The sequence below is a fragment of the Myiozetetes cayanensis genome, unplaced genomic scaffold (assembly GCF_022539395.1).
Source record: "Myiozetetes cayanensis isolate MyiCay16 unplaced genomic scaffold, myiCay2020 scf357, whole genome shotgun sequence".
NCBI lineage: Eukaryota > Metazoa > Chordata > Aves > Passeriformes > Tyrannidae > Myiozetetes > Myiozetetes cayanensis.
Window position 1 is genome coordinate 30,499 of NW_026087585.1, and position 16,960 is coordinate 47,458.

General features: G+C 55.4%; 1 protein-coding gene across 1 annotated transcript; it reads right to left on the reverse strand.

Annotated features, from left to right (window-relative positions):
• Positions 1 to 790: 790 nt before the first annotated feature.
• Positions 791 to 16,881, reverse strand: LOC126646592 (protein spinster homolog 1-like). Its single transcript, XM_050328033.1, is given in 13 exon segments — positions 791 to 940; positions 2,547 to 2,721; positions 3,745 to 3,843; positions 4,405 to 4,470; positions 5,607 to 5,796; positions 7,009 to 7,164; positions 8,669 to 8,735; positions 8,738 to 8,813; positions 9,555 to 9,621; positions 11,915 to 12,066; positions 13,775 to 13,911; positions 16,036 to 16,101; positions 16,805 to 16,881. Coding segments are annotated over 13 exon segments (1,410 nt in total). The 5' UTR covers positions 16,827 to 16,881; the 3' UTR covers positions 791 to 803.
• Between the last annotated feature and the right edge of the window lie 79 nt (positions 16,882 to 16,960).

Here is a 16,960-nt window from a genome sequence, read left to right on the forward strand (position 1 = left end):
CAAAGTGGGTCCAGAACCCCCCAAAATGGGTCAGGGACCCCCAAAAATGGATCAGGGACCCCAAAATGGGTCCCAAACCCCCAAAATGGGTCAGGGACCCCCAAAATGAGTCAGGGACCCCAAAAATGGATCAGGGACCCCCAAAATGGGTCCCAGATCCCCTAAAAATGGGTCAGGGACCCCCAAAAACGAGACCCAGACACCCCCCCCTCCAAAAATGGGGTCCCAGCCCCCCCTTCCCCTCCCCCAAATTTTGGGTCCCCGTGGTCTCCGTCCCTCCCTGGGGGGGGAGGGGGGGGTGTCCCTTTTTTTGGGGTCAAACCACCCCTTTTTGGGGTCAGACTCCCCCTTTTTGGGGGTCCAACACCCCCTTTCTGGGGTCCCATCCCCGTTTTCGGGGTCAAACCACCTGATTTTGGGGTCCCATCCCCATTTTCGGGCTCGAACCACCCAATTTCAGGCTCAAACCATCCTTTTTTGGGGTCAAACCACCCAATTTTGGGGTCAAACCACCCCAATTTCAGGCTCAAACCACCCAATTTCAGGGTCAGACTCCCAATTTCGGGGTCAAACCACCCCTTTTCAGGGTCAAACCATCCTTTTTTGGGGTCAAACCATCCGATTTTGGGATCAGACCCCCCTTTTGGGGTCAAACCCCCCAATTTCAGGGTCAGACTCCCAATTTCGGGGTCAAACCCCCCAATTTCGGGGTCAAAGCCCCCATTTTGGGGTCACATCTCCCAATTTTGGGGTCAAACCCCCCAATTTGGGGTCCCCCCCCCCTGCTGTGTTTTGGGGGGGGGTCAGGCCAGCACGTGGGCCACGGGGACCTTGTGGGGTCCCCGCCCCTCCCCCCGGGGCACCACGATGGCCCCAAAATCCTCCTCGGGGGCCTCGGAGTCGTCGTCGTCGTCGTCGTCGGCCCCGTCCGGGGGCAGCCCTGGGGGAGGGGTGGGGGTTAAAGGGGGGGAGGGGAGGGTGGGGGGACCCCCCCTGACCTCCCTCTGGCCCCTCCCACGAAGAAATTGTCATTATTGTTATAATTATTATGATTAATTATCACTGAGTCCTCCCGCCCAGCAGGGGGCGCCATAATATGAGATTATCATCATTATTATAACTATTAATTATCAACTAATTATTCTTAATAACCCTGGGGAGTGGGGGGAACCCCCCTGACCTCCCTTTGACCCCTCCCACAAAGAAATAATCATTATTGTTATAATTATTATGACTAATTACCACTGAGTCCTCCCGCCCAGCAGGGGGCGCCATAACATGGCATTATCATCATTATTATTGGAACTATTAATTATCAACTAATTATTCTTAATGAGCCTAGGGAGTGGGGGGGACCCCCCCAACCTCCCTCTGGCCCCACCCACCTGAGGGAATTATTGTTATTATTATAATTATTATGATTAATTATCACTGAGTCCTCCTGCCCAACAGGGGGCGCTATAATATGAGATTATCATTATTATTATTATAACTATTAATTATCAACTAATTATTCTTAATGACCCTGGGGAGTGGGGGACCTCCCTGACCTCCCTCTGGCCCCTCCCATGAAGAAATTGCCATTATTATTATAATTATTACGATTAATTATCACTGAGTCCTCCCGCCCAGCAGGGGGCGCCATGATATGAGATTATCATCATTATTATTATAACTATTAATTATCAACTAATTATTCTTAATGAGCCTGGGGAGTGGGGGGGAACCCCCCTGACCTCCCTCTGGCCCCACCCACCTGAGGGAATTATTGTTATTATTATTATAATTATTATGATTAATTATCATTGAGGCCTCCCGCCCAACAGGGGGCGCCATGATATGAAATTATTATGAATTTATTATATATGATTATATGAAATTATGAAATCATGAATATTTATTATTAATTTATTATTAATTCGTCATTAACTCGTCCCTAACTGGTCGCTAATGGTTAATTATCGTTAATTTGTTATTAATTCACCAGTAACTTGATAGTTTGTTAATAATTTATTATGAATTTATTATTAACTCATCATTAACTCATTCCTAACGTATCATGAATGGTTAATTATCATTAATTCGTTATTAACTTATCATTAATTTGATAGTTTGTTAATAATTTATTATTAATTTGTTATCAATTTGTTATGAATTCGTCGTTAATGGTCAATTATCATTAATTCGTTATTAACTTATCATTAATTTGATAGTTTGTTAATTATTAATTTATTATTAATTTGCCATTAACTCATCCCTAACTGGTCGTTGATGGTTGAATATCATTAATGTGTTATTAATTTATCATTAATTTGATAGTTTGCTATTAATTTATTATTAATTTACTATTAATTCATCATTAACTCATCTCTAATTGGTCGTTAATGGTTAATTATCATTAATTCATTATTAATTTATTATTATATTGATAGTATGTTAATAATTTACTATTAATTTACTATTAATTCGCCATTGACTCATCTCTAATTGGTCGTTAATGGTTAATTACCGTTAATTACCGTTAATTACCGTTAATTAGCACTCACCCCGTGCCTCCCTGCGGGCTCGTCTGCGGTCACGTGACAGGCTCTGCCCCGCCCACAGGAAGGCCCCGCCCCCCAGGGCGCAGCCGAAGGGGAGGAGCAAAAGAGCCCTTTGGAGAGACAGCGCCCCCTGCTGGAACGAGAGCGACGAGGCCCCGCCCCCCAGAGCGTCGCTCACCTGCAAGGACCAGTACGGACCAGTAAGGACCAGTACGGATCACTACAGATCATTACAGACCACTACGGACCAGTACGGACCAGTAAGGACCAGTACGGACCAGTACGGATCATTACAGACCAGTACGGATCATTACAGACCAGTAAGGACCAGTACGGACCAGTAAGGACCAGTAGGGATCATTACAGACCAGTACGGACCAGTACGGACCAGTAGGGACCAGTAGGAACCAGTACGGACCAGTACGGATCATTACAGACCAGTATGAACCAGTACGGACCAGTATAAACCAGTAAGGACCATTACAGACCAGTATGGACCAGTAGGGACCCCCACTGCTCCCAGTATGGACCAATATGGCTCCCAGCACTCCCAGTATGGCCCCCCCCAGTGCTCCCAGTATGGACCAGTATGGATCATTACAGACTAGTAGGGACCAGTAAGGACCAGTATGAACCAGTATGGACCAGTAGGAACCAGTAGGGACCAGTACGGACCAGTAGGGACCCCCCACTGCTCCCAGTATGGACCAATATGGCTCCCAGCACTCCCAGTATGGACCCCCCAGTGCTCCCAGTATGGACCAGTATGGACCAGTATGGACCAGTATGGATCCCCCAGTGCTCCCAGTATGGACCAGTAGGGACCCCCCAGTGATCCCAGTGTGGCCCCAGTGCCCCCCCAGCGCTCCCAGTACGGGTCAGGACAGCTCCCAGTGCCCTCCCAGTGCCCTCCCAGTGCTCCCAGTACAGGCCAGGATGACCCCACACTCCCCTCCCAGTCCCTCCCACTCCCCTCCCAGTCCCTCCCAGTCCCTCCCAGTGCCCCCCAGTGCCCCCCAATCCCCTCCCAGTCCCTCCCAGTCCCTCCCAGTGCCCCCCAATCCCCTCCCAGTCCCTCCCAGTGCCCCCCAATCCCCTCCCAGTCCCTCCCAGTCCCTCCCAGTGCCCCCCAATCCCCTCCCAGTGCCCCTCAGTCCCTCCCAGTGCCCCCCAGCCCCTGTGCCAGTGCTCCCAGTCTGACCAGTCCCACGAGGTAGGGGCTCCCAGCGTCCCCCAGTAAATGGGACGCCACGATCTGCAGGGCCTCGGCCGTCGAGCGCCGGGGGGGCGGCACCACGTACTGGGAGGGCACTGGGATCAACTGGGACGCACTGGGAGCCTCCCAGGCACCGCCCAGTCCAGCCCAGGGACCTCCCAGTTCAGCCCAGTAACTCCCAGTAACTCCCAGTCACTGCCCAGTGCTCCCCAGTTCAGCCCAGGGACCTCCCAGTTCAGCCCAGTAACTCCCAGTAACTCCCAGTTTATCACAGTGACCTCCCAGTGCCTCCCAGTCAACGCCCAGTGCATCCCAGTTCAGCCCAGTCCATCCCAGTAACTCCCAGTTTATCACAGTGACCTCCCAGTGCCTCCCAGTCACCGCCCAGTGCCTCCCAGTTCAGCCCAGTGACCTCCCAGTAACTCCCAGTTTATCACAGCGACCCACCCCCAGTTCAGCCCAGTGACCTCCCAGTGCTCCCCAGTTCAGCCCAGTGACCCCCAGTACCTCCCCCCAGTGCCCCCCAGTCCCTCCCAGTCCCTTCCCAGTCCCCTCTCAGTCCCCCCAATCTCTCCCAGTCTCTCCCAGTGCCCTCCCAGTGCCCCTCAGTGCCCTCCCAGTCCCTCCCAGTGCTCCCAGTCTGACCAGTAGGATGTCGGCCACAATAGCCCAGTTCAGGGCCAGGAGGGTCTCGCCCACGAAGATGAAAACCTGGGGGGGGGCACGACCAGTTCAGACCAGTACAGACCAGTATGGACCAGTACAGACCAGTTACCTCCCAGTTACCTCCCAATTACCTCCCAGTTCAGCCCAGTTACCTCCCAGTTCAGCCCAATTACCTCCCAGTTCAGCCCAGTGCCTCCCTAATCACCTCCCAGTCCCTCCCAGTCCACTCTCAGTTTATCCCAGTCCGTCCCAGTGCCATCCCAGTCCCCTCCCAGTGCCCCCCAATCCTCTCCCAGTGCCCCCCCAGTCCCTCCCAGTGCCCCAGAACCCCCCATTATAGCCCAGTATAACCCAGTATAAACCCTTCCAGTATAACCCAGTATAAACCAGTATAACCCATCATAACCAATCCCAGTATAAACCAGTATAAACCAGTACTCACGTATGCCAAAGGGGGGCAGGGCAGGGCCATCAGCAGGGCCATCATCAGACAGGGGGCCCCCCCCAGGAGCCCCCCAGTATAACCCAGTATAACCCAGTATAACCCATCCCATCCCAGTACAAACCAGTATAAACCAGTATAACCAGTACTCACATATGCCAAAGGGGGGTATGGAAGGGCCATCAGCAGGGCCATCATCAGACAGGGGGCCCCCCCCAGTGAGCCCCCCAGTATAACCCATTATAACCCATTATAACCCCATCCCATTACAGTATAAACCAGTATAAACCAGTATACCCAGTACTCACATATGCCAGTGGGGGGCAGGGAATTGCCCAAATCAGGGCCATCATCAGACAGGGGGCCCCCCCCAGTGCCCCAGACCCCATCCCAGTACAAACCAGTACAAACCAGTATAAACCAGTATAAACCAGTACAAACCAGTATAACCAGTACTCACGTAGGCCAGTGGGGGGCAGGGCAGGGCCATCAGCAGGGCCATCATCAGACAGGGGGCCCCCCCCAGGAGCCCCCCATTATAACCCAGTATAACCCATTATAACCCATTATAACCCATCCCAGTACAAACCAGTATAAACCAGTATACCCAGTACTCACGTAGGCCAGTGGGGGGCAGGGCAGGGCCATCAGCAGGGCCATCATCAGACAGGGGGCCCCCCCAGTGCCCCAGAACCCATCCCAGTACAAACCAGTATAAACCAGTATACCCAGTACTCACATAGGCCAAAGGGGGGCAGGGCAGGGCCATCAGCAGGGCCATCATCAGACAGGGGGCCCCCCCCAGGAGCCCCCCCGCGCACAGCAGGGGGTCGGCGCGGGGGCAGCGGGGGCGGAGCCTCCGGGAAAGCTCCGCCCCCAACCCCACCCCCAACACCCCCGAGCCGCACGTCAGGGCCCCGAACAGCAGGCTGGGGTCAAAGGTCATGGGGAGGGGGAGGGGGGGTCAGGGGGGCACCGTAATGGACACCCCATGGACCCCCAAATCCCCTCCCCATCCCCCAAATCCCCCAGCCCCTCCCCAACACTCCCGAGGCCGCACGTCAGGGCCCAGACAGCAGGCTGGGGGCAAAGGTCATGGGGGGGGAGGGGTCAGGGGGCACCGTAATGGACCCCAGGGACCCCCAGATACCCCCCAGACCCCAAATCCTCCCCTCCCCCATTCACCCAAATCCCCCCCAGCCCCTCCCCCAAATCCCCTCCCCATTCACCCCAAATCCCCCTGAGCCCCTCCCCAAATCCTCCCCAGCCCTCCCCCAAATCCCCTGAGCCCTCTCCCCATTGACCCCAAATCCCTCCCCCATTCACCCAAATCCCCAGCCCCTCCCCACATTGACCCCCAAATCCCCCAGCCCCTCCCCCAAATCCCCCAGCCCCTTCCCCTATTGACCCCAAATCCCCTGAGCTCCCCCAACCCCAAATTTGGGGTCTCACCCACCCCTGGTCCCCCAGTCCGGGTCTCACCCACCTCTGATCCCCCACAACTCCTCTATTCTGGGGTCTCACCCACCCCTGGTCCCCCCAAATTCCCCCAAACCCCCCAAATTGGGGGTCTCACCACCCCTGGTCCCCCATAACACCCCCACCCCAAATTTGGGGTCTCACCTCTGGTCCCCTAAACCCCAAATTTGGGGTCTCACCACCTCTGGTCCCCAAATCCCCCATAGCTCCTACTCCCCAATTTGGGGTCTCACCCACCTCTGGTCCCCCAAACCCCCAAATCCCCATAAGCCTCCCCAGCCCCCATTTGGGGTCTCACCCACCCTGGTCCTCCCAATTTGGGGTCTCACCCCCCTCTGGTCCCCCAAACCCCCCATAACCCCCAAACCCCCCAATTTGGGGTCTCACCCACCTCTGGTCCCCCATACCCCAATTTGGGGGTCTCACCACCCCAAACCCCCCCAATTTGGGGGTCTCACCCACCTCTGGTCCCCCCATACCCCAAATTGGGGGTCTCACCCCTCTCTGGTCCCCCCAAATCCCCCCATACCCCAAATTTGGGGTCTCACCCACCCCTGGCTCCCCGCACTTTGGGGTCTCACCACCCTGGTCCCCAATTCGGGGGTCTCACCCACCTCTGGCCCCCAAACTCCCCCAACCCCCAATTTGGGGGTCTCACCCACCTCTGGTCCCCCTGGCAGCGCCGCCCCCCCCGGCAGGGCGGCCCCTCCCCCCGGGCCAGGCGCACCCGGTACAGGAAAGCCGGAGCCCAGAGCGCCAGCGCCCCGGTGACGAAGGCAACGGCCGTGAATCCAAGGGTGGAGAGCACCAGGGTACGGCTGGGGGAAAAACCACATTAAAATAGAAAAAAACCCCGTTAAAATAGAAAAAATCCCCGTTAAAATACACCCAGAATAACCCAAAATAACCCCAATCCCCCCCAGCGCCCCGGTGACGAAGGCAACTGCTGTAAATCCCAGCGTGGAGAGCACCAGGGTACGGCTGGGGGACAGAAAATCCCAAAAATCACATTAAAATAGCAAAAAACCCCGTTAAAATAGAAAAATCCCATTAAAATAGCAAAAATCCCCATTAAAATACACCCAGAATGGCCCCAATCCCCCCCAGCGCCCCGGTGACGAAGGCAACGGCCGTGAAACCCAGCGTGGACAGCACCAGGGTACGGCTGGGGGGGAAAAACCACGTTAAAATAACCCAAAATAGCAAAAAACAGCAAAAAACCCCGTTAAAATACACCCAAAATGGACCAAAATAACCCCAATCCCCCCCAGCGCCCCGGTGACGAAGGCAACGGCCGTGAATCCAAGGGTGGAGAGCACCAGGGTACGGCTGGGGGACAGAAAAAAACCAAAATCCCCGTTAAAATAGCAAAAAACCCCGTTAAAATACACCCAAAATACACCCAAATCCCCCCCAGGGCCCCGGTGACGAAGGCAACTGCTGTGAAACCAACGGTGGAGAGCACCAGGGTACGGCTGGGGGACAGAAAAAACACATTAAAATAACCCAAAATAGCAAAAAACAGCAAAAATCCCCGTTAAAATACACCCAAAATGGACCAAAATAACCCCAATCCCCCCCAGCGCCCCGGTGACGAAGGCAACGGCCGTGAATCCAAGGGTGGAGAGCACCAGGGGACGGCTGGGGGACAGAAAAACCCCAAAAATCACATTAAAATAGCAAAAAACCCCGTTAAAATGGCCCAAATTAGCAAAAAACCCCATCAAAATAGCTCAAAATAGCAAAAAATCCCATTAAAATGGCCCAAAATAGCCCAAAATGGCCCCAAAATCTCCCCCCTGGGGACCCCACAAGGGGACACCCCCGGGGTCCAACTGGGGGGGGAGGGGTCAGGAGGGACCCCCAAAAAATCCCATTAAAATAACCCAAAATAGCAAAAAATCCCATTAAAATGACCCAAAATGGCCCAAAACTACCCAAAATGGCCCCAAAATCCCCCCCTGGGGACCCCCCAGGGTCTGGCTGGGGGGGGGGGACGACACAGGGGGGGTCAGAAGGGGTTGGGGGGAACCTGCCAAAAAAAACCCAAAACCCATTAAAATACCCTAAAATTGACCCAAAATAGCAAAAAATCCCATTAAAATGGCCCAAAACGACCCAAAATGACCCCAAAATCCCCCTGGGAACCCTCCAGGGTCTGGCTGGGGGGGTCAAGGGGGTCAGGAGGGGTCGGGGGGGGACCCCCAAAAAAAAACCAAAACCCATTAAATACCCCTAAAATTGACCCCAAAAAATCCCCAAATCCCCCCCAGGTGTGAAAGGTCAGAGGTCAAAGGTCAAAGGTCAAAGGTCAGGACTCACTTGCGGGCGAGCTCCCGGAGGTCGTGGCTCCAGCCCCGGGGGAGGGCGGGCGGGGCCCGGGGGGTCCCTCGAGGGCCCCTCTGGGGGGGTCGGAGACGACGGCGACGAGGAGGAGGAGGGACAGGAACCCCAAAACGGGGGTCACCTGGGGGTCAAAGGTCACACAGAGGGGTCAAAGGTCACACAGGGGTCACCCAGGGACAGGAACCCCAAAATGGGGGTCACCTGGGGTCAGAGGGGTCAAAGGTCACACAGGGGTCACTCAGGGACAGGAACCCCAAAATGGGGGTCACCTGGGGGTCAGAGGGGGTCAAAGGTCACACAGGGGTCACCCAGGGACAGGAACCCCAAAATGGGGGTCACCTGGGGGTCAGAGGGGGTCAAAGGTCACACAGGGGTCACTCAGGGACAGGAACCCCAAAATGGGGGTCACCTGGGGGGTCAAAGGTCACACAGGGGTCACACAGGGACAGGAACCCCAAAACCGGGGTCACCTGGGGGGCAAAGGTCACACAGAGGTCATGGGGGGTCATGGGGGTCTACAAACCCCAAACTGGGGTCACCTGGGGGGGTCAAAGGTCACACAGGGGTCATGGGGGGGTCACAAACCCTAAAACTGGGGTCACCTGGGGGGTCAGAGGGGGTCAAAGGTCACATGGGGTCATGGGGGGTCACAGGGGGGTCACAAACCCCAAAACCGGGGTCACCTGGGGGGCACAGGGGGGTCAAAGGTCACACAATGGTCCTGGGGGTCACCCAGAGCTCAGGGGTCACTCAGGGGTCAAGGGGGGTCACTGAGGGGTCAGAGGTCACTCAGGGGTCACTCAGGGGGTCAGGAGGTCACCGAAAGGTCAAGGGGTCCCAGGGTGGCCCCTCCCCCACTCACCCGCAGGGCCCAGCGCCAATCGGCTGCCACGTCCTTGACCTTTGACCCCGCGATGCAGCCCAGGCCGCTGGGGGAGGGGCAGGGGGGAGGTTGGGTCACAGCCCCTCCCCACTCCCACCCAGACCCTCCCCACCCCCATGACCCTCCCCAGCCCCTCCCCCACCCCTCCATGGCCCCTCCCCACCTCGTAAGTCCCATCCGGCCCTCCCCCACCCCTTTGGCCCCTCCCCACCCCACTTAACCCCCTTGGGCCCCCTTTTTACCCCCATTTAACCCCACTAATTAACCCATTAATTAGTTAATTAACCCTCACCTCCCCAGAGGTTCCATGAGGTAGAAGGCCCCCAGGGCGCCATTTAACCCCATTTAACCCCTAATTAACCCATTAATTAATGAACTCTCACCTCCCCAGGGGCACCATGAGGTAGAAGGCCCCCAGGGCGCCATTTAACCCCTAATTAACCCATTAATTAATTAACCCTTACCTCCCCAGAGGTACCATGAGGTAGAACGCCCATTTAACCCATTTTTAACCCCTAATTAACCCATTAATTAATTAATCTTTACCTCCCCAGGGGCACCATGAGGTAGCAGGCCCCCAGGGCGCCATTTAACCCATTTTTAACCCCTAATTAACCCATTAATTAGTTAATTCTCACCTCCCCAGGGGCACCATGAGGTAGAAGCCCCATTTAACCCCTAATTAACCCATTAATTAGTTAATTCTCACCTCCCCAGGGGCACCATGAGGTAGAACCCGCCCAGGGCGCCATTTAACCCCTAATTAACCCATTAATTAATGAATTCTCACCTGCCCAGGGGCACCATGAGGTAGAACCCGCCCAGGGCGCCATTTAACCCCTAATTAACCCATTAATTAATTAACCCTTACCTCCCCAGGGGCACCATGAGGTAGAAGGCCCATTTAACCCATTTTTAACCCCTAATTAACCCATTAATTAGTTAATTCTCACCTCCCCAGGGGTACCATGAGGTAGAAGGCCCCCAGGGCGCCATTTAACCCCTAATTAACCCATTAATTAGTTAATTAACCCCTCACCTCCCCAGGGGTACCATGAGGTAGAAGGCCCCCAGGGCGCCATTTAACCCCTAATTAACCCATTAATTAGTTAATTAACCCCTCACCTCCCCAGGGGTACCATCAGATAGAAGGCCCCCAGGGCGCCATTTAACCCCTAATTAACCCATTAATTAATGAATCTTTACCTCCCCAGGGGTACCATCAGATAGAAGGCCCCCAGGGCGCCATTTACCCCCTAATTAACCCATTAATTAGTTAATTCTCACCTCCCCAGGGGTACCATGAGGTAGAAGGCCCATTTAACCCATTTTTAACCCTAATTAACCCATTAATTAGTTAATCCTCACCTCCCCAGGGGTACCATGAGGTAGAAGGCCCATTTAACCCATTAATTAACCCATTAATTAGTTAATCCTCACCTCCCCAGGGGTACCATGAGGTAGAAGGCCCCCAGGGCGCCATTTAACCCCTAATTAACCCATTAATTAGTTAATCCTCACCTCCCCAGGGGTACCATGAGGTAGAAGGCCCATTTAACCCATTAATTAACCCATTAATTAGTTAATCCTCACCTCCCCAGGGGCACCATGAGGTAGAAGGCCCCCAGGGCGCCATTTACCCCCTAATTAACCCATTAATTAGTTAATTCTCACCTCCCCAGGGGTACCATGAGGTAGAAGGCCCCCAGGGCGCCATTTAACCCCTAATTAACCCATTAATTAGTTAATCCTCACCTCCCCAGGGGTACCATGAGGTAGAAGGCCCCCAGGGCGCTATTTAACCCCTAATTAACCCGTTAATTAGCTAATTAACCCCTTACCTGCCGAGGGGCACCATGAGGTAGAAGGCCCCCAGGGCGCCATTTAACCCATTTTTAACCCCTAATTAACCCATTAATTAGTTAATTCTCACCTCCCCAGGGGCACCATGAGGTAGAAGGCCCCCAGGGCGCCATTTAACCCATTTTTAACCCTAATTAACCCATTAATTAATGAATCCTCACCTCCCCAGGGGCACCATGAGGTAGAAGGCCCCCAGGGCGCCATTTAACCCCTAATTAACCCATTAATTAGTTAATCCTCACCTCCCCAGAGGTACCATGAGGTAGAAGGCCCATTTAACCCATTAATTAACCCATTAATTAATTAATCCTCACCTCCCCAGAGGTACCATCAGGTAGAAGGCCCCCAGGGCGCCATTTACCCCCTAATTAACCCATTAATTAATGAATCTTTACCTCCCCAGAGGTACCATCAGATAGAAGGCCCCCAGGGCGCCATTTAACCCCTAATTAACCCATTAATTAATGAATCCTCACCTCCCCAGGGGTACCATCAGGTAGAAGGCCCCCAGGGCGCGGCTCCGGGCGGGTCCCCGGTACAGATCGGCCACCAGGGTGGGGGCCAGGGTGGAATAGGCGGCCTCCCCCACCCCCACCAGGGCCCTGCCCGCCAGCAGGGCCCCAAAACGCTGGGGGAGGGGCAGGAGGGGTCAATTGGGGGTGGGGGAGGGGCACAGGTCAGCCTCCCCCACCCCTACCAGGCCCCTGCCCGCCAGCAGGAGCCCCAAAGCGCTGGGGAGGGCACAGGGTCAGGGGGGAGGGGCACAGGGGTCAGCCATGACCCTCCCCCACCCCAGCTCAGAGCCCCAAAACGCTGGGGGAGGAGCACAGGGGTCACAGGGGTCACCTACACCCCTCCCCCACCAGGGCCCTGCCCACCAGCAGAGCCCCGAAACGCTGGGGGAGGGGCACGGGGTGAATTGGGGAGGGCACAGGGTCACAGGGTCAGCCACGCCTCCCCACCCCCATTCACAGCCCCCAAAACGCTGGGGAGGGGCACAGGGTCACAGGGGTCACTTGGGGGTGTGGGGAGGGGCAGAAGGGTCAGCCATGCCCCTCCCCACCCCCGCTCAGAGCCCCAAAGCGCTGGGGAGGGGCAGGAGCAGAGGGTCGAGTGGGAGGGGCCAGCAGTGGGACCCTTTCCCGCCCTCCCCACCCTGGGCTTCCTCGATTTTGGGGGGGTGAACTGGGAGTCAAGGGTCCTCCCCCACTCCATTTGGGGATCAGAAGGGGTGGGGAGGGGTTCCCACCACCCACCCCTCCCCCTCCTTGACCCCTCCCCCTCCTTGACTCCTCCCCCACCCCACCAAGACCCCCAGGTGACCCAAATGTCCCCAAAATATCCCCAAAACGGCCCCAAATGACCCCAAAAGATCCCAAAATGATCCCAAGCTGGTCCCAAATGTCCCCAAAACGCCCCCAAAATGATCCCAAACGACGCCCAAATCACCCCAAACGACCCCAAAACGGCCCCAAAATGACCCCCAAATGGCCCCAAATGACCCCAAACGACCCCAAAATCACCCCAAAAGATCCCAAGATGCTCCCAATGTCCCCAAATGTCCCCAAGGTTCTGACCTGGGGGGGCACAAAGCTGGTGGCCAGGGTGACCCAAATACCCCCAAAATGACCCCAAAATGCCCCCAAATGTCCCCAAATGTCCCCAGAGTGACCCCAGGTGACCCAAACGGCCCCAAAACGCCCCCAAACGACCCCCAAATCACCCCAAAAGATCCCAAAATAGTCCCAATGACCCCAAAACATCCCAAAATGCCCCCAGATGTCCCATTTCTGACCTGGGGGGGCACAAAGCTGGTGGCCAGGATGACCCAAATACCCCCGAAATGACCTCGAAATGACCCCAAATGATCCCAAAATGCTCCCAATGAACCCAATGACCCCAAACATCCCCAAAATGTCCCCAAAAGTCCCATTTCTGACCTGGGGGGGCACAAAGCTGGTGGCCAGGGTGACCCAAATACCCCCAAAATGACCCCAAAATGACCCCAAAATAAGTCCCATGACTGGGCCAAACTGATGCCAGGTGACCCAATACCCAAATGACCCAATGACCCCAAATGATCCCAAATGGCCCAAATGACCCCAATGATCCACCCCAAAATGGTCCCAATGACCCCAAAATGATCCCAAATGACCCCAAAATGACCCCAAATGTCCCCAAGGATCTCACCTGGGGGGGCACAAAGCTGGTGGCCAGGGTGACCCAAATACCCCCAAAATGACCTCGAAATGCCCCCAAAATGATCCCAATGACCCCAAAATGGCCCAAACATCCCCAAAATGTCCCCAAATGACCCCAAAAGTCCCATTTCTGACCTGGGGGGGCACAAAGCTGGTGGCCAGGGTGACCCCGGTCCAGAGGGCGAGTCCCAGCGCCAGGAGCCGCTTCCGGCTGTGCCGGTCCCCCAAAAACCCAAACACGGGGGCCAGGACCAGGTAACTGCTGATGAACACTGGGGGGACACCCCAAAATCAGGGACACCCCAAAAAACCCCAGGGGAAACAAAGAAACCCCCAAAAAATCCCATAAAGTACAAAAAAAAACCCAAAAAATCCCATAAAATACAAAAACCCCTCCCCCAAAAACCCAAACACCGGGGCCAGGACCAGGTAACTGCTGATGAACACTGGGGGGGACACCCCAAAATCAGGGACACCCCAAAAAATAACACAGGGAACAAAAAAACCCCGAAAAAATCCCATAAAATACAAAAAAACCCCAAAAGTAACCAAAAAAACCCAAAAAATACCCAAAAAACCCCTCCCCCAAAAACCCAAACACGGGGGCCAGCACCAGGTAACTGCTGATGAACACTGGGGGAGGGGCACAGGGACACCCCAAAATCAGGGGGGACACCCCAAAATCAGGGACACCCCAAAAAATAACACAGGGAACAAAAAAAACCCCCAAAAATACCATAAAATACAAAAAACCCTCCCCCAAAAACCCAAACACGGGGACCAGGACCAGGTAACTGCTGATGAACACTGGGGGAGGGACACCCCAAAATCAGGGACACCCCAAAATCAGGGACACCCCAAAATCAGGGACACCCCAAAAAATAACACAGGGAACAAAAAAAACCCCGAAAAAATCCCATAAAATACAAAAAAACACCAAAAAAATACCCAAAAAAATCCCTCCCCCAAAAACCCAAACACGGGGGCCAGGACCAGGTAACTGCTGATGAACACTGGGGGGACACCCCAAAATCAAGAGAGACACCCCAGAAAATAACACAGGAAACAAAAAAACCCCGAAAAAATCCCATAAAATACAAAAAAAACCCAAAAAAATACCCAAAAACCCCTCCCCCAAAAACCCAAACACCGGGGCCAGGACCAGGTAACTGCTGATGAACACTGGGGGAGGGGCACAGGGACACCCCAAAATCAGGGACACCCCAAAATCAGGGACACCCCAAAAAATAACACAGGGAAACAAAAAAACCCCAAAAAAATCCCATAAAATACAAAAAAAACCAAAAAAATACCCAAAAACCCCCCAAAATACCCAACAAACCCCTCCCCCAAAACCCAAACACGGGGGCCAGGACCAGGGAACTGCTGATGAACACTGGGGGAGGGGCACAGGGACACCCCAAAATCAGGGACACCCCAAAATCAGGGACACCCCAAAAAATAACACAGGGAACAAAAAAAAACCCAAAAAAATCCCATAAAATACAAAAAAACCCAAAGAAAACCCAAAAAAACCCCCCCAAAAATACCCAAATGGGGTGTGGTCGAAAGGGGGGGGTGTCCCCCCAGGTGAGTGGGCGTGGCCAAAGAGGGTGTGGCCAAGTGGGGCGTGGTCAGAAGGGGTGTGTCCTCTTAGATAAGAGGGTGTGGCCAAAGTGGGTGTGGTCGAATAGGGTGTGGTCAAAGTGGGTGTGGCCAAAATGGGTGTGTCCTCTTAGCTGAGTGGGTGTGGTCAAAGTAGGTGTGGCCAAAGTGGGTGTGTCCTCTTAGATAAGAGGGTGTGGCCAAAGTGGGCGTGGCCAAATTGGGTGTGGTCTCTTATATAAGAGGGTGTGACCAAAGTGGGTGTGGCCAAAGTGGGTGTGACCTCTTAGATAAGAGGGTGTGGACAAAGTGGGCGTGGCCAAAGTGGGTGTGGCCTCTTAGATAAGAGGGTGTGGCCAAAGTGGGCGTGGCCAAATTGGGTGTGGTCTCTTATATAAGAGGGTGTGACCAAAGTGGGTGTGGCCAAAGTGGGTGTGACCTCTTAGATAAGAGGGTGTGGACAAAGTGGGCGTGGCCAAAGTGGGTGTGGCCTCTTAGATAAGAGGGTGTGGTCAAAGTAGGCGTGGCCTAAGGGGTTGTGGCCAAAGAGGGCGTGGTCGAAGTGGGTGTGACCTCTTAAACAAGAGGGTGTGGTCAAAGAGGGCGTGGCCAAAGTGGGTGTGTCCTCTTAGCTGAGTGGGTGTGGCCAAAGAAGGCGTGGCCTCCCAGGTGAGTGGGTGTGGTTTACAGGGGTCATGACCTCCCAGCTGGGTGGGCGTGGTCAGAAGGGGCGTGGTCAGAAAGGGGGCGTGGTCAGGAGGGGGCGTGGCCAGAAGGGGGCGTGGCCTCACCTGTCTGGAGGAGGCCGGAGCTGCTGTCGCCGATCCCGAAATAATCCTCGACCTCCGGGAGCACCCCTGGGGGGGAGGGGCCAGTTGGGGGACACGCCCACCTCGACCACACCCACTGATTTACATGGGACACGCCCAACCCCTCCCCCCACCCAAACCACTCCTCCTGCCCCTCCCTCACCCAAACCCCACCTCAAACCCCCTCCCCACCCTCAAACCACTCCCCCACCCAAACCCCACCTCCTGCCCCTCCCCTTCAAACCCAACCCTCCCCCCACCCAAACCCCACCTCCTGCCCCTCCCCTTCAAAGCCAACCCCTCCCCCACCCAAACCCCACCTCCTGCCCCTCCCCCACCCAAACCCCACCTCCTGCCCCTCCCCACCCAAACTCCACCTCCTGCCCCTCCCCCACCCCAAACCCTGCCTCCTGCCCCTCCCCCAAGTTTCTGCCCCTCCCCCACTCAAACTCCACCTCCCGCCCTCCCCACCCAAACTCCACCTACCGCCCCTCCCCCAACCCAAATCCTGCCTCCTCCCTCCCCCACCCACCAAACCCCTCCCCACCCAAAAACCCTGCCTCCTGCTCCCTCCCCACCTCCTCTACCCCTCCCCCACCCTCCAAGTCCCTCCCCCAAACCCCACCTCCCGCCCCTCCCCCAAACCCCACCTCCCACCCCTCCCCACCCTCAAACCCCTCCCCCACCCAAACCTGAACATCCCTCCTCCCCACTCCAGACCCCTCCTCTCCCCTGCTGGCCCCCTCCCCACCGGCCACGGTGAATCTGTCCATGTAGTTGAGCAGGTTGATGCCGCAGAGCACCAGGACGGTCCCCAGGGGCGGGGCGGGGCCTGCGGGGGAGGGGCGAGCCCAAGGGGCGGGGCCGGCCCGAGGTGGGGAGGGGTGGAACCTCCGGCCCTGCCCCC